General features: G+C 42.4%; 1 protein-coding gene across 1 annotated transcript in view; it reads right to left on the bottom strand.

Moving 5' to 3' along the window:
- Nucleotides 1-22,910, bottom strand: part of LOC122795741 (putative pre-mRNA-splicing factor ATP-dependent RNA helicase DHX32) — a 787,400-nt gene that overhangs the window by 726,328 nt on the left and 38,162 nt on the right. Inside the window, exon 2 of the mRNA XM_044064050.1 lies at nt 18,534-18,727. Within this exon, the coding sequence (XP_043919985.1) occupies nt 18,534-18,727 (194 nt within the window). The remainder of the gene's footprint in view (nt 1-18,533; nt 18,728-22,910) is intronic.

Below are 22,910 nucleotides of genomic sequence, written 5' to 3'. Positions count from 1 at the left end.
CACTTGGTGTTGTGGGGAGAAGTGAAGAAGTCGCAAGAAGGTTGGCCTTAACAGCTGAAAACCTGCTACTTTACTAATGGATTGACGGACCACTCATGAGGTACTAAAACATACCTGCTCAACCTGTCTGCAAGGATGTTGGATTTCCTAGGGATATGCATTGCTATTAGAAAGCAGAGAGTAGATATCACTCACTGCCACACTCTCATGGCCTTTTGGCACAATGGGTAAGACCTGGCTTCTTCCCTGTCTGTTGATGTACCAAACAATTGCAGTGTTGTCTGTGTGAACAGAGATCACACCCCAGAAGAGAGAGTCCTGAAAAGTCATCAGTGCTAGGACAGCTGCTCTCATCTCCAACACATTGATGTGAAGACTGCCCTGTTTCAGACCATGTGTTTTGGACTGCTTTTCCCAAATACCCCCAACTTCATTGGGAAGCATCCATGTTCAATGTGGCTTGGAGGAGATGAAGAATGAAAGACATCCTTGAAAAACATGCGGAGATTCCAGCCACCACTGTATGTGTGCTTTGCAGAAGTTCATTAATGACACTTGAAAGGGCATGGGTTGCTTCCTGACTGACAACTGAACCACCCAAGACCAGTGAAGTACACACCTGTAGAAGCTGGCTGGGGAAACTAGTGTGATCGATGCTGTCATGAAGCATAGAAGGTGAAGAATTACTTTTGTTGGTGGCTTCTAGTGGGATATGACATCCAAGGCTTGATGGAGAAGCAGTGTCTGTGGAAGCCTTGCTACCTGAAGTTTTGTGCCCACAAGTGTTCTGATGAACTCTAGTGTCTGAACTGATGTGACTTGGACTTTATTAGATTCACTGTAATCCCCAAGTAAGTACACAGCTAGAGCAAGGATTCTCTGACTCGAATGAGTAGGTGTCTGGTAGGGGCAGTATTGAGCCAAATATGGGACTACCCGGAAACCCTGCAGTCACAGATGAGCTGCCACTACTGCCATACACTTGGTAAACACTTGGGGTACTGTGGTAAGACCAAAGGGCAGAGATCTGAATTGGAAATGACTTGCACCCAGCCAGTAGAGAAGGTACTTCCCTATAGCATGTGTCCATTTTTATGTGGCAGTATACAATCCTTTAAATCTAACACGCACATCCAGTCATTCTTTCTCAGTAAGTGAAAAATGGACTGAACCATAACAATCTGGAATGTTGTTTGCTTCATGAACTTGTTCAAGCGGCTTCAGTCCAAAATTGGCCTTCAGTCCCAGTTTTTCATTTGCACTAAAAAGAATCTTGAGTAAATTCTGTACTCTCTCTGGTCTGGAGGGACCACTTGGATGACTCAATTTCTTAAAAGCTTTCTTACTTCTGAAGCTGTTTCTTCCCTTTGTGAGGGTGGAACATCATTAATTCTTTTTGGACATGGATGAAGGGTATGGAAGGGAATGAAATAGCCTCTGGAAATGATCCTATGCACCCATTTGTCTTAAGTAATGAATGTTGAGGTTGCTGGATGTAGAGATAAGGACCCCCCAATTATCTCCAGAGTGCAGCATATGGGCATCCATTCAGGAGCATTGGAACAGCTTCTCTGAGAAAGGACCTTTGCAGCCCTGCTTTGGAGGACCACCTCTGCCCCTTGGGTGATGTCCATTATAAGAGTTTCCCCCCTGCCTCGGGGGGGGGGGGTGCAGGGGGCTCTTCCTCCAGAAATATTAGATGCAAATGTCTGGGATTTACAAAACCAAATTCTCTTGCCTCTCTTCTGATTTCTGGAGAAGGTCCTTTGAGGGGTGGGGAATTTAATCTCTATGGCAGACAGGAATTTGCCATATTTCTCACTTTTCTATATAATCTCCTTAATCTGAAGGCCAAACATGGGTGTGCCCTTGTATGGAGCACTGACAAAGGATGGCTTGAAATGTTCAGCAAAGTCACATAACCGCATCCAGGCATGTCTTCTTAGGGAAATACCTGTGCTGGCTGCTCCAGATGTACCCTCTATGGCATAACAGATAAGGTGCATAGAGGTACTGGAGACAACTGTGAATCAACAGATTTTCTTTGAGACACATACAAGGTCCATGGGAGGGATCTGACAATTTCCTTGGTCAAATCCCTCTGAAAATGCATAACATGTGCCAAGTAATTAAGAGAAAAAGCAGATAAGACAAACATGCTTCCCAAATCTATCCAATGCACGTGATTCTTCGTTTTGGTGGATGGACAATGGAATGTTCTTCTGCAAGTTCCTTCTTAGTGGTTGTCGCCACTACTGTGGAATCTTCTGTGGGCCCCTTGCTCCAATAGGGAGTGTCTTTGGTAGCCACCAGAAATTGTTGGGTTTCCTTGGGAATGAGCTCAGTGGTGTCCTGCACCTTTCACACCCAGGAATACATCAGGTCTATCATCTCACTGGCTGAGGGAAACAACCCAAGAAGTAGATGGGCCACAATAAAGAGACTCAAGGAAACTGACTCTTCCAGCGAAGGCATCTGGGAAGACCAATTCCCTTTTTGTCTGAGAAGTTCGAGAATCTCTCCATCCCCAAGGGAAGAACTGAGAGAACTTTCTCCCTCAAAGTCAGTGTGTGTGGCAGGGGATTCCTAAGGAGAATTCAAGTGCCTTCTTTACACTTTAGCTTCCCGTGTACCTCTTTTGTGGGTTGTTCGGGACAGGAATTGGAAGCTGACATAGTCTCTCCTAAGAGGAATTACTCAAGGTTTTTGGGAAATGGCTGTCCTGACAGAACAAGAAAATGAGGCTGCAAACCCTGAGAAATCCTATGAGGGAGGGTTGGATCCCATTCTGAATGGGTTGTCTTCTCTCTAGGTTGAGAGACCACTCGCTAGACAGCCTTGAACGTGGAGCTTGGCAGGGATCCAAAAAGCCTTGCTGTAGGAGCTGAAACTCTTGAAGGTGGCTCAACCCTAGATGCCATTTAGCTGGGATCCGATGCCAACACCACAGATGAACTATCAAGTGCCAAGGTTCCTAGAAGGAGGAAATGATATGAAGACCTTGGTCTGATCCTACCCTGTCAAGAGTTGATGTAGATGGTCTGGCTCCAAGACTCAGACAAATTCAAATGAGTCGAAGCCTAGTTCATCTGAGAACTTATCTAACTAGATGAAGTATGGAGATATGTCCTGGATGAGATTCAGATCCATGTGCTCCAATCTGAGAGGTAAGACTGCAGAAGGAGCCATCAAAAAGTTAAGGGGGAAGTAGTAGTTTCTCAGGCTCCAACACAGGCCAGAGCCAGAAGGTCTCTCAATTGGATTTGGGTCTAAAGAAATGTCATCATCCTGTCCTCATCAGCTTCAGTGAGGGTGGTAGACCTAGCTGACCTAAGAGAAGAGGTAGAGGAGGTTTGTCTAGAATGGCAACAAGGGCTCTCCTGTAAAACACGAGACTGGAGCCTAGCAGAGAGAAGATCCAGGAAGATTCCAGGAGGAGCATGGGATCCCTTGATTATAGGATCCAAAAAGAGCACCGGCTCCAAAGGTCTGGAAATTTTAGGTGCTGGAGATGACAAGGATGATGACGCCAGAGATTTTTTCTTAGCAGTTTTAGATGTTTCTTTTTTCTTGGCTGAATCCCACTGTTTATCTTCTGACTCATCAGATACATTTTTGGAAAAAGGAGAAGAGGAAGAAGCAGGAGCAGCAGACTTCCCCGATCCTAAAGGGTGTTTTTCTCCCATGGAAGGCTGAAAGAGGAACCTCTTCAAAATGAGTTTATTTGTTTCCTTAATGGCCCATTGACTGAAAGTCTCACAAATGGAGCAGATGCCCAGGTGCAAAGGCCCTAAAAAGGTACATCCACTAGTCATGCACATACACGTTTGGGAGCTTGTATGAGCAAGCTATACATTTTTTTTAAAACCTGATGGCTTATCTGTCATCCTAAAAAGAAAAGAAAGCAATAAAGACACAAACAAAAATACCCCTTTTAAGTAAGGAAATTACCCTAAAGAAATATCTGTTCCCCCCCTTTTTATTTTTTATTTGATAAAGACTTGCATCAGGAGCGAGACATAAGAAAAGAAAAAAAAAATTGAAAAAGGGGGGTGGGTAAGGAGAACAAAATGCACTATGTTCTAGTAGAGGGGTGGGACATAACAGTCAGAAAAATAAACCCCAAAGAAAGAGACAACTTTTCAAGAAAATCCACTAAAGTCTTTCCTGAGCACCAAGGATCCATCAAACGATTATGGTGATAAAGGAGATCTGAGGTAGCTCTCTCTCTACACAGGGATTATGGGTAAAGGGAGGAACCTGAGAACTGGATTCAAAGCTTAGAAGTGGCCAAAGTCAGATCCAAGATCAAATCCAAAACCCATGGGTTGAGGAATGGACAAAAAAGGCAACATAGGTTCATAGGTTCATAGGTTCATACTAGGCTATCTGCACGAGGGCATTTACAAGCCTAGCCCATAGTTTTGTGGCTTACGCCACCCCTTTAGTATGGGGAACTATACCCATTATTTTGCTGTGCCTCTGTCGAGCAGTGACACTGAGATAATCCCTGGGGTATATCTGCGATCTCCCATCCATTGGTCAAGATTTCTCTTGAACAAGGCCAGCGAGGTGCTCTGCCTCACAAATACCGGGATTTTATTCCACAGCATAGGGAGTCTTTGGGTGATGAATCTATCCCTCCAGCACGTCCTATTAATAGCCGTGTCGAGATTTAAGTCTCCGCCCTTGTGGCTCTGACAGATCTAGATTTTTGAGGTGAAGCATATTCATCAAATCTGGGTTTGACATGGCCTTGTATGTTAGGCAAAGGTCACCTCTGAGCAAGCGGTGCGACTGAATAGAGCTGGAGTTCTTTCAGTCGGGCAGCATAGGACAGATGTTTGAGACCCTTTATCCTTTTGGTGAGGAACTTTTGTGGCCTCTCCAGCTGCTGCAAGTGTCGGGTCAGATACATTCCGAATGGGGCATTGTACTCAATCATTGGTCTGATGAGTGATGAGTATAGGGAGACTATGACCTCCCTTGATCTAGATGAGAATCCCTTCATGATAAGGTGGGCAATGTAGAAGGTCTTCCTAACTACTTTAGCTACATGGGTGTCAAATGACAGACTACTATCAACCTGGGTCCCCAGGTCCCTGATAACTACTTCTGTGCTCAGTGGATTGCCACCTATTTGGTAGCTAGGGGTAACCTTGTTTTTCCCGAAGGGTATGACTATGCATTTTTTGGCATTTAACTTTAGGCCATGGCTCTGGCACCAGTTATCCGTTTCTGTGAGACCCTTCTGAAGGATATCTGTGTCAGATGTGTTTTCTACTATGGCGCCAGTTTGCAGTCATCTGCAAACTTTGTCAGCCATAACCCTCCTGTGTTTGCTTGTACTTGGAAAAGTAGATGCCAAACAAGAGTGGGCCCAGGACTGAGCCCTGTGGTACACCACTTGTGACAGGCTTTGAGTCTGACATGGCGCCAGCAACTCTGACCCTGTGGGTTCTGTCAGTCAGCCAGTTTGCAACCCATCTTGTGATGTATGGGTTAACATTTAAGCTGATGAGTTTTTCAATGATACCCGAGTGGGGTATTGTATCGAAGGCCTTCGCCAGATCGAGGTAGGCTGTATGGACTGCCTTTCCCTCATCAATGGCTTTGGTGACTGTTTCAAAAGTCAACCAAGTTTAGAAGGCATGATCTGCCTTTGACAAAGCCAAACTGGGATGGATCCAAAGTCTGCAAATTCCCTATGTCTTTATTTATGAGGTCCATTATGATCCTCTCCATGGCTTTGCAGATAAGGCTTGTCAAGCTAATGGGCCGGTAATTTCCAGGGTCGGTGGAGGCACCGCCTTTGTGAAGTGGGACCACAGTTGCAGTGCGCCACTCCCTGGGTACGTATCCAGAGGTAAGACTATGATTAAACAGCTGTCCTAGCTGTGGGTTTAATTCCTCGTTGAGTTCGTGGAGCACACAGCCGGGGACACCATCAGGTCCCATGGATGCTGTGTTTTTTGCTTTGGAGAGAGCAGTTCTCACTTGGGCGTTGGAGATGTTTGGGGGGCTGCAATCGCTTGGTATAGATATCTCTCCTTTTGGGGGGCATCAGATCAGTAAACATACTTATTCCATCAAAGTGTACATGAAACACCTTAATATGTTGTAACAATTCACCTCTTCCCTTACAAAGGCTAGCATCCTTATATTCATAATTTTGTTTGTTTGTTAACCAGGTGAATGGGCTGTTTCAAGACACTTTTTAGTCATACAACAGATATGAGAATATCTAAAGAGGTAACGTACACAAAAAAGAGCAGAGATACATAAACTTGAAAGTCAATAAATTAACAGTTAACAATACATCAAGTGTCCTACAACATCCTTATACAAAACATTACGTACTTGCTAGAGAACAGATCTTCATAATCTGTGTCTCTCTACTTCAAAACATGACTACTAGCTTCAGGCCCACAGTTGCTCAGCACCTTTAAAAACTTACTTAGGTTCCTGCCTCTTTTAGTGATCCTGAAACGCACTGCCTTACCATGACTCTCTAGATCAAGGTTACGCACAATGCAAGCATCAAAGTACAGCACTGCATGCAAAATCAAACTTAAGGAACTACAGTGTGTTCCTTCTAAGAATGGAGGAAGGAAAGAAGATGTTAAAAATGGACAGGCATGGATCAAGAAGATATGAAATGTATGATCTTACCAAAATGATAAAGCTAAATGGTCTTCATCCTTCTTCTTCAATAGGCTGTACTTCACAGAAAGTGGACATCCCTCTCAGCAATGGCTTCAGCTCCTCCCATAGACCCATAATGTTTAGCCCTCCACTGTCCCTCTTCAATCTTTTGAAAGTAGCTCAAGACCTCGAATAACAAATTTTAAGAGAGAAGAAAATCTCCCAGAAATGCAGACGTCTTCCATAGCCTCCCTTCTATATCACACAAACCTCCCAGAAATGATGCAGACATCTCCCATATCCTCATTTCCATATCATACAACTCTCCCACAAATGCAACTAACTCCCAGTGCCCCCTTCCCATACCATGCAGAAGGGGGAAGGTGGTCAGGTACATTGAAGAGAATGAGCAAAGATTACTTACTTCTACTGTTATGTTAACTCATTAACCCTTAGTGACATCTGCAGTCATTTCTTCAGGATCATCCTAATGATATTTCTAGACATCTACAACTGCCTATTCATGTTTGCAATAACTCTAACCCTGCTAAATGCAAAGATATTCAAAGATTTCACCTTAAAACTTAAATGAAAGGTACTACAACTGTTTCATTCTTAACATCTTTTTAATGCAGCTAGAAAGATATCAGTTGCTCATATATTAATTGCTTACATTATTGTCATAATATTTATATGTCCATAAATATATCAACAAACAGATGACAACATAAATGCTTAGTCTCGTTTGAAAACACACCACATCATATACAAAATGCTGCTGATGCTGGTAAGTGTGCAGCCAGGCTTCCTACTAAAATGTCAGTGCTCCAAATGCCTAGTGCTGGCACGTCAAAAAAGAACACCAAAAATGCAGAAGTAGAGAGAATCCCAAACATCGCTCTTCTCCTTCAAACTTCTTTTTGCAGCAGGGGAAAGGCACCCTGCACCTTTAATGGAGGGGCAGACTCCCCGAACGTACAGACACTAAATCTGAGACTGCCAAACTTCAGAGAAAAGGGAATTTCATGAAAAATGGCCATCTCCAACTTAGCATATGTAAGTCTGTTTTTTCAGCTTTTCGGTCTCTGTGTTTTGGGACTCTAGGAGGTCCCGACATTTCAAAATGTTACCATTTGGCTCTAGTGGTTACTCAGATACTCTAAGTTCTTTAAAAAAACCATTAAAGGTAAAAATGTGCACAGTGTCACCTGAAATCCAGCTTAAGACATAAAATCTAATGAACACCACCACTGTAAAAAACGGGTTTGTGATGAACACTACCATTTACACTTTGTTAGTAACATGAATGGTTGTAGAAATACGACCTTTGTTTGAATCTTGAGGTTGTAATGAAAAGGCTCCAAAACACAGCCATTGGAAGTTAAGTACAAGCTTCCATGGTTCCAATGGAGGGAGTAAGTAAATAACGTTTACATTTAGGATGATATCCTACAGATGAAACTCATGTTACACTGCAAGAAAGACATGGATACGATGAATGATAAACATGCAGAAGTAAGATGGTAGATGAGTAGTTTTGGATTTAGTTCAGGATGCACAACAAAAATATGGAGACTACAGTGAAAAATACAGTTGAGAAGAAGCTGGAAATGAGGAAAAATCAAACTGGGCATTTCTAGACTTGGAGAAGGCATATGAAGAGGTTCCAAGAAACCTGATTTTGGTAGTGCTGTGACGGCTCGAAGTCCCAAAAACATTGGTAGAATGAGTGCAGCTTATATACAAGGACACAATGGCAAAAGTACAGATAGTATTTGGACTCATGGAGTGGTTCACAGGGGAAGTAGATATGCATTACAATCCAGCTCTGAGCCCACTTCTGTTCATACCTGTTTTGAACTACATTAACAGATATGAGGAGGAAAAACAGGAAAATACTTTATACTGACAGTGCAGCACTACAAGCAGACTGTGAACAGTAATTTCAGCAAATGGCAGGAGACAAGAATGCAAAGGTACAAGAGATGCAAATGGGTAAATACAAGTCAATGGTGACAGCAGCAAATAGGGAAAATTAGAGGAAGCTAAACATGAGATAGAAAGGAAAACAGTTTTACTAGATTAACAGCTTCAAGTATCTGGGAGGTGAAGAGAAGGGAAGCCTGAACAAGGTCAAAGCTAGAATCAGAGGTATTGCAGCCAGCTGTCACATTATGTTAAGAGTAGTAGTATGTCACAGAAAAATGCCAAAGAAGTTGGAAAGTAAGGTACACAAAATAGTGGTGTAACCAGTGCTAATGCATGGCACAGAAACCTAGGCAATGAATGTAGGGCAGTTGAGGAAGCTAGAGGTGGTCAAGATGAAGTGCCTGAGACAGGTACTAGAATGCACATTGACTGATAGATGACAAAATAAGGATATCAAAACAGAAGTCAAAGTTGGCCCAAATACAGAGAAAATCAAGGAGGACAGATTTTGCATGTTCTCCCTGTGTTCGCGTGGGTTTCCTCCGGGTACTCCCGTTTCCTCCCTCATTCCAAAGACATGCATCTGGAGCATTTCTCCCTGGGCCTCCGCTGAAAACAGGCTCTGTGGAATCTAGTTGGACTTTCCCAGTCAACAAATGTTAAATAAATAAATAAATAAAATGATGGTATTTTGGCTTGGCACATATGCATCAAAGCAAAAATTTGGGACAGAAAAATATCAAGGACATCCAACCAAAAGATTAATTGATTACATGGCAGAAGACCTGCAACACTTAGATGCAACTGTCAAAAAAAGGAAGGACAGTAGCTCTGAATCAAAAGATGTGGCAACAGTTGATGCAACGCCCTGACCCTATATAAAAATGTGAAAAACAGGTGAGTAATGATTATGACCTACAATGATCCTATCCATCCTGTTCCACAAGTAAGACAGCATCTCCATCTCAGCTCCCTGAGTGGCTATTCCAAGAATCTTTTCGGCAATAGTAGCGTTACTGCAAAACCACATCCAGATTTTAGTGCCTGGCAAAAGTATACAAGAATGACAGAGTTGCGGTCATACAAATCCCATCCACTGGAACTTTCAGGGGAAAAAAAGTCTTTTAAATGACCACAGCTGAGGTATAATGGGCATTAGAAACTTCTGATAAATTCACCCTATAATTCCGATTCAAAACTTTATGTGATCTGTCAATCTGCTTGAATGACTTTTGACACTTTCTGCAAAGGAGAAGGAAAGTTGCAATTTTTTCCTCATATCCTTAAATTTATGTAAACAGAACCTAAACGGCCTGGTAACATTTTTACTCTTGCTGTCTTACCTACAGATGAACACTGGGAGAATTATGAACTGGTTAATACTTAACTCTTTGTCAACACTGCAGGTATTACAGACCATTCCTAACATCTTTCTGTTCTTATAAAAAAGGATGAAAGGTCAGTGTGAGGGGACTGCAGCTCTGAGATTGTCTTTATATTGTTTTTCATAGACAAATTTAAAATGCGCAAAAAAAAACTGGATGAGAAGCAGGTAGCATTACTTTTTTGAACAATGTTCAAGTTCTGGGAAGGAATCAGGTCTCTGAGCACTGATCTAATTAGAAATGTTCTCTGCAAGAAAGTCATACACTTTTAAAAGGGTCACCAAATTACCTTGAAAGCCCACACTTGAAGTTTGAAATGGACGCTAGATTAATTTAACTGATGAACATTTTAAGTCCTAAGTCAAAAAACAACTGCCAAATACTCCAAGACAGCTGTAACAGAATCTGAAAGAGAATCCAAACTTTTGCCTCAAAACCACAACCACGGACAACCTGGGAGGGAAACCATGATCCCTGGCTATTATCACAACTGGCGAAGCAAGGTAGTTAAATAAAGGAACAGCAAGTCTAAGTGAGGCTTGCCAAATAGGTGTTTCAGCAGGACTTTGAAGGGCTTAATACATTAAGCCTTCCTCAGAAGAAAGTCTCTGCTGAGGCCAAAAGGGAGCTTAGAGAATCACCTTGAACCTTGGGACTTTGCTTTCTGTACGACGTTGGAAATTAGTAGAAATGGAGGGGAAGTAGAAATTGAGACAAAGGGGCCAGTTCTGGATGAAAGCATCCAGGGTTGCTACCTTGATGAGTTATGGAGGAAAAGGAGCTGCTGCATTTGAAGTTGGCACTGACTCAGACTGCAGCAAAACCTTCCCCAGAGGTGGAAAATCTTCCATGCAACTGTCTAGCTTAAGGTATGGTTATGTGGCCCTAGCAGACAGAGACTAAGCCTTATGCTAAAGAACTGGATTGACCTGGAATATGAATGAACACCAAAAAGTGGCTGGTCAAAATGAATCAATCCTAGACCATCATAGGTCTTGACACCAGCAGGAAGATGTGGTACCTCCTGATTTTTGATATAATACACTATGAACATATTATCCCATCTGGCCTGTGATCACATCCAATCAGAGTTCTGAAAGGATCTCAGGATCAGAATGATCACTCTCAACATCAGCAAGCTGATGTGTAGTGCTGCATTTTTTCACTGACCAGATACTTTAGACCATGCTACACTGACTATGGTCCCCCACCACCACCCAGGGCTGTAGTACCCGTTGTGACTGTCACTTTTGAGAAAGGAAGATTAATCAGGTTGTCCAGAATTAAATTTGGGGTATGAATTCACCATCTTAAGTACTCCCTGCATGCCTTGAAAATCTTAATGTGAGACAATATCCAAGCCCAATATCCTTAGATAATGAAAGGCTGTAACCAGGGCCTCACTGTAATATGAAATAGATACCCTCAGAATGATGAGTGCCCTTTCTTGAGGTAATCTGGTCCTGAAATGAAAAGTGTCCAAGAGGCAACCAATAAACCTAAGATTATACAATGACCCTAGCTGTGACTTTGCCAGGCTGTTCATGATCTCCAAAAACTAAAAGGTCTATAGCAAAGACTTCCTTGTCCGAAGAAGCTCTTCATCTGTCACCAATACAAGGAGCCAGTCATCTAAACAGTGAACCATTTTGCATCCCTGCAGCCTGTGATACACTGCCACAACCAATATCTATTTTACAAACACCCTGGGGGCTGTGGTGAGTCCAAATGGTTGGGTGAGAAAACAGCAATGCGACTCTCACAAATGAATGTGCAAAAATTTTCTAGAATCCTTGGTTATCCTGACATGCTGGTAAGCATCCTGGAGATACAGAGATCACATCTGGTCTCCTATTGTCATGAAAGACAGGATCATCTGCCAAGAGACCATCCAGGAATTTTTGAAAATGAACTGGTACAGGCTGTTTAAAACCAGAATGGGTTCAGTCCTTTGTTTTCTTTGGGACCAAAAAGAATCATGAATAGAATCCATATCCTAAGCTGGTGGGACTCTCCAGACTACTGTCTTTTCCTAGAGTCAAGTCAAGTCTGCACACACAAAACCATTTCCCTAACCACTAGGCCAGAGGAGTAGAGGTTGTTTACATGCCTTTTTGCAGCTGCCCTTTGATGGTGAGGGATATATGGAAAGGGGAGATGAGACAAACATGGGGAGTTGTGGAAGGAAATCTTGCAACGTCTGAATATTATCTCCCTTAAACATCTTACCCTTTGTGGTGGCTAGCCATGCAGAGAGATGGAGGTACTTATGGTCCCCCAAATGCATCCAGAGTGGAACAACCAGAAAAGTGTGTAGGCATTCTGCTGAACTGAATCTCGAAAATTGAGGCCTTGCTAACTGCCTCTGCACAAGCATCCTGTCTGATGGACACAGGGCTACATTGGCCCCTTCCAGATAGATTTCACTACTGCTGGCCATTTTCCTGTCTAGTGATTACCTATTACTCTAGCTTTGCTCTGTTTAACTTTCTTCATAAACTTCAGGATAAAGGAAAATAAGAAAAAGTAAAAAGAAGACCCAGAAGACACTCCTGGACTAGAGTATCCAGTGATGTCTGACCTTGAGAAGGGATGAGGGCTAAAATATTGCTGCATTTGGAAATGGTGGGACAGACAGACTGCAGCAAAGTTTGCCTCAGCAACAAAAAAAAAAAACTGCACCTACCACTGAATGAGGAACTAATAATGGGACATCAGAAGAAACTGACAGAAACTGTCCACTAATGAGCTGGCTTGACAAGGTATGTGTACTGCTACCACAAAGTAACGAGTCAACATAGCCTGTCCCCACACTCTCACACCTTTTTAACACAGGAAAATGGACAAGATCAGCCCTATTAATACTATCTGAGTGGATATAAAACACGCTCTTGAGGTAAGCCCTGTACAGTTTGCAACACAAAGACTACTCTGATCTCCAGGATGTTGACATGCAGTTTGGCCTAGTACGATGACCAAGTTCCATGCACTAATTGCCCTAAAAATATGCCCCCAATTCAAGATCAGAGGTACCTATGAAAACCATCACATGACAGTTGGCGGGTAGAAGTGGCTGTCCAGAATCTGACTGGGTAAATGAAGCCACCAGGAAAGATGTTGACAACAAACCTGAGATAGCATTACCTGACTGGATATAAAATTTGACAACTGGGACAACTAGAATTTAAGGGTCCACTGTTGCACCCTCACTTGATGTCTGGTGAAACTCAGTGGAAACTCTGGCTGCCACTAGCTCAACACCTTTCAGACGCTAAGCTGCTATGACTGACTGAGAAGGAAAAGATGACTTACTTGATGTTGCAAAGAAACAATTCCATCCACCAGAAGACTGACCATACCAGTCACAATGTTAGAATTTGCAATGACATTACCTGGAACATCCTGATACTACTCAAGGTTCATTTTGCTACAAAAAAGCAAAGGATGTCGGGTCTATTCTAAGCCTCTGTGATCTAAACCAGTACATGCAGATGATACATCTCCAAGTGGTCATGATGCAGTCTTTCCTGTGCTTAGCTGAAGAAACTGGATGTGCTCTTTGGACCTCTAGAATGCTTATCTACATATCAAGATTGCTAAGGAGTATACAAAGTTACTTCACTTCTGGCTTGGAATCAGTCACTTTCATTTCAGGGCCCTACCGTCTGGTTTCATTACAATTCCTGAGGTGTTTATCAAATGCATGGCATCTGTGGCAGCACATTTCATGCTGATGGTAGTGAAAATATTCCAGTATCCGAAAGACTGGCTTCTGTATGCACCCACTCAAGAGTCACTGGTCCAGATGAGTGACAATACACTTATGTTACAGTACCAGGGAGTCTCAGTGAACCACACAAAGTTCTCATGGATTTTTTTTCCTTTTTTCTCTAGGAGCTTTGGGACTTCCTTCTGACTGCTGCCTTCTGAGAGAACTGGACATCTGTAAGGGGAAGGTTGCTAAGCTGAGGTGGGTGGACAAAGTTTTAATAAGTGCCAAGTAACTACAGCCTGCAACTGATAACCTTATGGGTTTAAGTTGATCTGGACTATAAGATAAGAAATGGTTGCAGAAGAGAGGAAAATCCCAGGATGTAAAAAACTCTCTTACCAGCCTCAGTAAGAAGCTGAGATCACTCATAAAATCTTCCAAAGCTAGTTACAAAAATAAAATTGCCAAAGATTCCAAAGACAACCACAAGGCATTCTATAACTATGTCAAGAATCTAAATGGCAATGCTCAGATATGCTCTGAGCTACAACAGAATGGCATTAATATACTGATCCTAAGGATATTGCCAATATCCTGGCAGATCGATTCAGTGCCAACTTCACCCCCCTCTCACCCCCTAAATGGCTCATTTCAATACCGGAAGATTGCCAAATTCTGGTAATAACGGCCACACAGGTAAAAAAATGCACTCTCCAAAGCTAAGAATACAGCATCCATGGGACCAGATGACATCCCGGGCTGTGTACTACATGAACTACAAAATGAACTGACACCTCACCTAAGTGTCATGTTTAATAATACCCTCACCTCAGGCTTCATGCCCACTGAGTGGTGCACAGCTACGGTTATCCCACTCCACAAGGGGGGAGATCCACCTTGGATCCCAGGAACTACTGCCTCATTAGTCTGACGAGCCTGATCTGCAAGGCCATGGAACGTATTATCATGGAACTTATAAACAAAGACATTGGCAAACTTAAAACACTGGACCCCACCCAGTTTGGGTTTGTGAGGGGCCAATCTTGTCTCCTGAACCTGATTGACTTCTTTGAATCAGTCTCCAGGGCCGTGGATGAGGGAAAGGCAGTCCACACAGCCTATCTGGACCTCGCTAAGGCCTTTGACACCATCCCCCACTCTGAAATCATAGATAAACTTACTAAGCTGGGCATTAATCCCTACGTCACTCGATGGGTTGCCAACTGGCTTACAGACAGAACCCACACTGTAAAAGTAGCTGACTCCAAATCCAGCTCCAGACAAGTGGAGTACCTCAGGGTTCAGTCCTGGGACCTCTCTTGTTTGGCATCTACTTCTCTGAAGTACAGGCCAACACTAAGGGACTCTGGCTAATAAAGTTCGCAGATGACTGCAAACTGGGAGCCATTACTGAATCCCCAAATGAACTCTACAAAAGGGCCTTACAGAAACAGATGCTTGGTGCCAGAGCCATGGGCTCAAGCTCAGTGCCAAGAAATGTATAGTTATCCTTTTTGGGGAAAAACATGTACCCGTGAATTCACACACAGGTGGCAGTACACTAAACACCAAAAATGTGATAAGAGACTTAGGGAAACAGGTGGATAGTGGTCTCACCTTCAATAACCACATCACCACAACAGTCAGGAAATCCTATGTGGCATACCTCATCACTAAGGGCTTTTCATCCAGAAAAAAGGAGGTCACTGTCCCACTGTACTCATCCTTTATTAAGCCCATTATAGAATACAACACCTCATTTGGTATGTACCTCTCAAGACATCTGCAACAACTGGAAAGGCCGCAGAAATACCTCACTAAAAGAATCACAGGCCTAAAGCAGATGCCCTATGCTGACCGCCTTAAAATAATCCAGCTATACTCTGTCGCATATCGTCTACTCCGAGGAGATCTCTGCTTAACATACAAGGCCATGTCAAACACAGAGCTGTTGGACATGCTTAAAGAAATCCCAATCCCTCAGAGCCACACGCTCCAGGGATCTAAATCTTGTCATCACAATAAACAAAACATGCTGGAGGGATAGGTTCCTGACCCAGAGACTCCCCACACTCTGGAATAGACTGCCCATACATGTCAAGCAAAGCGCCTCTTTGGCCCACTTCAAAAGGAACCTTGATGATTGGATGGGAGAAAGGAAATTCACCCCGGGGATCACGTCAGTCACCCTGCTAGACAGGGGTCCAGGGAAGTAAACAGTGTGGGAAGAAATAGCCAGGGAATTGTTATGGCTAGGCTTGTATAGGCCCTAGGGCCGATAGGTTCATAGGTTGGTACTAGGCTATGTAGGATCTCAGGATTCATGGACATTTTCAAACATTACTATGACAGGCCTCACAGTCCTCTGAAATACAATTTAAGTGTTACTGCCAATATACTGTAGGGGGTCCACTTCACATGGTCAACATTTCAGAACGAAAGACCATATGATCAACATTCAAAATGACCATATGGCCAAGACCATATGATCGACATTCAAAATGTCAACCATGTGGAACCAGCATCTCTGCACAGTGCTGAATGGAAAGATTTCCATCTTCCGCACTGTAGTGGGATCTCGGAGTTGGTATATTTAAGTTCCGGGGGGGGCTGCTAGCAGCGTGAAGGTAAGTTTCTGTTGTGTTTTTTTTATTATTCCATGGTCGATATTTTGAATATTGATCATATGGTCTTAGCCATATGGTCTTTGACATTCTGAAATGTCGACCACGTGAAGTAGATCCACTGTAGGATGACTACTAAATGATGCAAAAAAAATGCTTCCTATGTATAACAAAAAGTAAAATACATATGTCATTATACCGTCTGTGTTGCCTTTCACTCTATCTCCCCCTATCAAAAATGTTAGAGAAATGCATTCATAAATGGCTCCTTGATCACCTTCTGCTAGAAAATCTCCTCACTGCTACACAGCATGGTTTCCGGCCAAAACATACAGCTACTGCTCTGACCTCCTTCACAAACTGCATTGCTAACTCTCTAGACAACAATAAGTTAGTCTCCTGTTTGTTTCTGGCTAGGCTTACATAGGCCATACGGCCAATAGCCTAGTACCCACCTATGAACCTTCAACACAATCTCCACAGACTACTTCTATCCAAACTAACTACCTTTAATGTCTCTGTGCACTTTCTTGGTTCTCCAGCTACCTCTCCAACAGATTCCAAGTAGTTAAATGGCAATCTAACTTCTCTCCCTTTTTACCTGTACAACAGGGGTACCCCCAAGGCTCCATCTTTGGACCTCTATTATTTAATATTTTCATTAATGACCTTCACTCTTCCTTTCCACTCTCTTCAGTTATACAATATGCAGATGTTTCCATTATTATCTCCTGCTCCAATACCTCCCATCTTCACAACCGCACCCAAGAGTCTCTACTCTCAGTTGAAAAATGACTAACTTACAACAAACTCCAACTTAACCCTAGGAAAACTAGATTTCTCCTATTCCTTCCTAAATCTCTACATCACCATAAAGCTACCTTTACTGTCCCTCTCTAAGCAACACTATAATCTCTGTTGAATCTCATACAAAACTTCTAGGTGTCATTATAGATGACCAGTTAAAGCTTGATCTTTATACTCAGCACTGTATTAAAATGACTCATCAAAACTTACGCCTACTCTACAGGCATAAAAATTCCTCACAAATGCTTCTAAGCTCTCCCTTGCATAAGCTTTCCCACCCTACTCTGTGCAGCCTTTATTCTTATACATATCCAGTCCAACTTTCTATCTAAACTAGAACTCACCTATAACAAAATTGCTAGATTTGCCTCTAACCAACCCTACTGGTCTCACCATTGCCTGGCCTTGAAAAGCCTACAGTGGCTGGAATTTCATCATCAAATCCTACCACCACAGCTTTTCAAGACTCAGTTCTATCTTATATGAACCCTCCTCCCGCCCCTTTCTCTCTTCCCTCATCCATCTCTACTCTCCCAACCTTGCCCTCCATAGCTCTCAACAGCATCTTCTGCAGGTATCTATGCCCAACAAAAACACTGGCAAACTGGCAAACTCCTCTACAGCCACTCAGTGGCAAAAGACTGGAATAAACTACCACATAGTGTTAGATATATCCCAAACCCCAACTCTTTTAAAATAGTCCTAAAAGATACTCTTTGTAAATCTTGGTCATGCTTATGTAATCACCCTACATAGTCCCATTATCTCCTCCTCTTGTACTCCTCAACTTCTCTCACAGCAACCGTCTCTGCTCCCCCCTTACAAATCCATTAACAGATAGCTTTCTCACAGGCAACAGTACTGCAGACGTATTGTGACCTCATGGCGATTACCTCCTGCTCCTAGTGTACTTTCATCATTTGCATGTTGACTTGTTTTTTGGCCGAATATGACAAGTTTTCAGTTTCTCTTCTTACTACTGTATTTAACCTTTGACCTCTAATACGATTTAAGACATTGTGCAATGTTCCAGCATGTTTTTCTCTGACTATTCCCATTATAGTGTTCATTCTACGTGTTAACATTTTCTGTTAAATCTAATTGTTTTTATTTTTACTCTGTCATTTGAAAACTTTTGTGTAATGTAATTCTTGGAGCTTTTCTCCTCGGGCCTCCACTGAAAAAGGGCTGTAGCCAGTTGGACTAACCCAGTTAATAAATGTCAAACAATAATATTCTTCTTTATAATGTAATAGGAAAATAAATGTATTAAGTCATATCCACTGTGCTTTATTCTTGACATTTGGTCATGCAAATTCTTCTCATATGTAACGAAGTTGTTGCTAAAATGGACCTGTGTGGCATAGTACATTTACCATATAAAATAGAAAGAAAAAGAAGAAAAGAAAACAATATAATGTTAATTCTTGCCTGAGAATGGTTTCTGGAGTGCAGCAGTCTTCATAAGGGACAGAGTAGCCAATCTCATGGCCAAGGTTCAAGTCCATCTCATCTGCTACACACAAAGCCAGGCTCACAGCAGCAATGCTGTGTGGCTGGCTGCATGCTACTAGTCCATTTATGTACTGAACAGACAATGCATACTCCGCACACCACTGAGGGATCTGAAAAAAAAAAAAAAAAAAAAAAAAACAGAACAAAATGTGTTTTTTTAAACATTTAATAACAATCACCATGAATGCATTTCATTTTCTTGTTTTTTTTTTTAATTGCTTAAAACCTATAAAACAAAGAAAATGCTTACTCTGTGGATCATTTTCATTAAAGCAGTTTTTCTTATAACTGCATCCTCCAGATATGATCTTCAAAATTCCCTTCCACTGGAACCGCCCCTTTCTTCACCCTCATAATTAGTCACATTATATCTTCTCATTCACTGGATTCAAGTGTTAGGAATCCATTTCCTCCAATCTAAAAGAAAGTCTATTCTTTCCCAACTTTCATCCCAGCTGAAAAAAAAATCTAGTATACTCAGCAAAATATAACTGCTTTCAACCTATAGCCATAATCTAATTTGTTGCCTTAACCCTGAATCTCTCAACTTTCTAATTAATTTTCTCTTTTGACTTTCTACCCAATTATTTAAAAATACCTTAATTGACAATTCTTCCATCCCTCAAACTTCACCATCTACCTCCTCTGCTATCCCTTCTCCCCTTCCTCTTTCACCCAAACTATACATATTATATATACTACTCACCACAATGGCCTGGGAACTCTGTTAGCCATTGTCCATGGAGGCAAGGTGGGGAACAAAAGATGGGACAGCCAGTAAGTGGGAATGAAAGAATGCCAGCAGTAAGTTGTCTCAATAGTACTACCACAAGAGGTAGATGGAAAACAGGCAACTGCTAAGAGAGACACAGCCTCTGACCGAATCATTGTGAAGACAAAAATGGTTTAAGAGGAGCACTACCTGCTTGGGCAGTCTACTCCAGTCAGAGCTTTAGGAGCGACTCCATTCCAAATATTTTTGGCTAGGGTTTACCTTGAATGGGAGAGTGGAAAAAGAAGCAAGCAAGTAGATGTGTTTGAGGATATCCCCTGCAGATGTCCTGATAGGGAATTATTCTGATAATGCAGTGCCTTGTGTGCATGCAGTTACAGGCAGTCAGGCTTGGAGACAAGCCTGTGGGTCTGGTAGCATGGGAGGGACCCAGACAGACTGCAAACTTAGCCAAGACTGGTGTGGTGGTTACTTCAGACAGGGAGCTACCCTGCAGCAGTGCGATTGAAGGTGAGCCACAGCTGCTTGTGGGTGTTGGCATTCCCTTGGACAGAGTCACTGCAAGGGCAGAGGTGAGTAGAAGTACCCAGGCTGATAGTGAGGCACCGCTGTCAGAGAATACCAGACTTCCTGTAGAAGGGGAGCTGGGAAGGGTTACAAACACAGAGTTGAGATAGGCTCAGCTCTCAGACCTTACATTACCAGGCCTGAGGGAGGTATCTAGTGAGCCACCTGATCCTCAAGGGGAGGAGGAATCTGCATACTGGGAGAAAGGGTTATTGTATAGAGAGTGGAACCCTGAGGGAGGGCTAGAGAGTGAGAGAATACAGCAGTTGGTAGTGCCTACAGCCTACCATCTGGCACTTCTAGCCATAGCCTATGGTATTCACTTTGCAAGTCATATAGGCATAAAGTGTACCAAGAGATGCATTATGCATATCATTTACTGGCCTGGGATTTCCAGAGATATAACAGGGTACTGCAGGACCTGTGAGCAGTACCAAAAAGTAGGCAAGGCAGGAGACAAGGTGAAAGCTCCTCTGATGCCTTTGCCTGTGATAGAAGAGCCATTTCAGAGGGTAGCTATGGATATTTTAGGGCCTCTGAGTACCCCAAGTTCCACAGGGAAAAGGTATATCCTAGTGGTAGTAGATTATGCTACCAGATACTCTGGGGTGGTAGTTCTGTCCTCTATTGAGGCAGAAAAGGTGGCAAATGCTTTGTCAGAGATTTTCAGCAGGGTAGGGTTCCCAAAAGAAATACTGACTGAGGTGCCAATTTCATGTTAGCCCTGCTGGCTTGTCTGTGGAAGCACTGTGGGGTGAAGCACCTGAAGACCACCCTTTACCATCCCCGGACTAATGGTCTGGTTGACAGGTTAAACTCTACAGTAAAGACCATGCTACAGGCATTTACATACCAGTTTAAGAGGGAGTGGAACAAATATTTGCCGCATCTGTTTGCTTAAAGGGAGGTTCCCCAGGAATCTACAGATTCTTCACCCTTTGAGTTGCCATATCAGCCTAGGGTGAGGGGACCTCCAAATTTGATTCATGATGAGTGGGATGGTGTATGCGAATCCCACAAGAGTCTGTTGTGGCATATGTCCTAAACCTCAGGACAAAGCTCAGGGAACTCATGGGCTTGGCCCAGGAGAATGTGGCAGAGCCCAAAAGCAGAAAAAGGTCTGTTATGACAAGAATGCTCAAGCTAGAGAGTATGCTGTGGGGCAGCAGGTTATGTTTCTCATTCCTGTCAGACGCAACAAGCTGCAGGCAGCTTAGGAGGGACCCTTCAAAATGGTAATGAAGGTCAGTGATGTTAACTACATGGCAGAACTGCTAGGCAAGAGGCAGGGGCATAAACTGTACTATGTTAACATGGTGAAACCTTACCATGATAGGGAGGCCTGGTGCTAAGTCTTTGCAGTACAAGGCAAGAGGAGTCTGAGGGGATCTATGGCTACAGGGAGCCAGCCAGCAAAATCCCAAATTACTATGGTGGAGCCTAGGATTGCAGGTATATGACAGGACAGTGCAGCACTGTACTGGGTTCAGCAATGCCAAGACAGCTGGCATCTCAAGACAGGGAATAGAGTAAGGTATTCCTAGATGGGCTCAACCCTCTCAAGCAGCATTTCTCAAGGGTGATTTGAAAAACTAGCTTGAGTCTTCCAGAGAGGGGGCGGGGAAAGAGATGTCATGAAAAGAGATACTGCCAGCCCAGCTAGCTGGAATTTTGTAAGTGATTGTGTGTCATTTGTGAATGTTAATATGCTGATGTAAGATGCTTGTGTTACAGATGTATTGGAACTGTATGTCATATTGTACAAATGTGTGCTGAAGAGATATTTTGTAAAATACGGAGCAGAAATGTATATGCACAATTGTAACTATTTAGATTTTTAACAGGGGAGACTGAAACACAGGAGATTAACTTGCAAAACGTCAAAAGAACAGTTGAAACTAAGTTACTTTATGACTGGGCCATAAACAAAACAGATGTTATCTTTCAGTTTCAGTGCAACAGGAGACCATGTCTAGAACTAGAAGTTTTTTGTATTGTCTTTAAATGTAGAGGAATGTAAATTATTTCATGACTTCCACCACTTGCCAAAAGATCTGAGGTCTATGTATTTTCACAGGTAGATGCTAAATGCTACCAGCTGCAGTGAGGGTTTTCACCTAGGATAGTCAGATGACAAGATGTGACGTCATGCTGCAAGCTATCCCAGCAGTAATATTTGGGATATTAATTTAAGAACCCTCTGAGAGACAAATTGGGCATTTTGTATTTTGTCTTTGACTTGATAAGAACATCCACTCAAAACATCTGCCTGCTAGCTCTGTACACAAGACTAGGGAACAGCATAACTCGTTTAGATATAGTCAGGGATACAGTGAAGTATAGTTTAGATGTTTTCTTTATTTATTTGAGACTGCCCTGTAATGTTGTTTTAAATATTTCCTGTGATTCTGAACTCTGATGCAACTGTGATTACTTACTATTTTCTTGTTCTTTTATTATTTATTAAATATATTTAAACCTTTCACTGTGGCTGTATTTGTGAGACATATAGTTCTGAGAGTACTTGCATATTTAATTGGTGACACTGTGGGCCATTCCTAATAGCCTTGCTCTTGGTCAAGCTACCATTTGTACTGATAGTAAAGAGGTGTCAGTAGACGTTAACTGCAGATGCACCTGGTGGCATAACTCGGATCGAATGAGTTAATTTTGTATCCCAAAAAGATCTGAAAATGTCTCAAAATGTTTCGCAACACTGTAATGTTTGTTTCTAGTTTTGTCCGGTATAAAATAATATCTTCTTCAAATAAAGCCAGCTTTTCATGACCGCCATACCAATTATATACTTGAATTTCTGAGTCCCTTATTTTCTTTGGTAATGGTTCTAAATGTAATGCAAATAATAAAGGGGAAAGAGGACACCCCTGTCTAGTTTCTCTGCTCAAGTAGAAATTATCTGAGATGACCCCACCCACTTTAATTTTCACTTCCGATCCTTCATATATTCTTCTTATCAACCTTGTAATTTTTTC

The sequence above is a fragment of the Protopterus annectens genome, chromosome 2.part2, assembly GCF_019279795.1.
Source record: "Protopterus annectens isolate FY-2018-M chromosome 2.part2, PAN1.0, whole genome shotgun sequence".
Taxonomy (NCBI): domain Eukaryota; kingdom Metazoa; phylum Chordata; order Ceratodontiformes; family Protopteridae; genus Protopterus; species Protopterus annectens.
The sequence above is the reverse complement of the archived record's forward strand: the minus strand, read 5'-3'. Positions and strand labels throughout refer to the sequence as shown.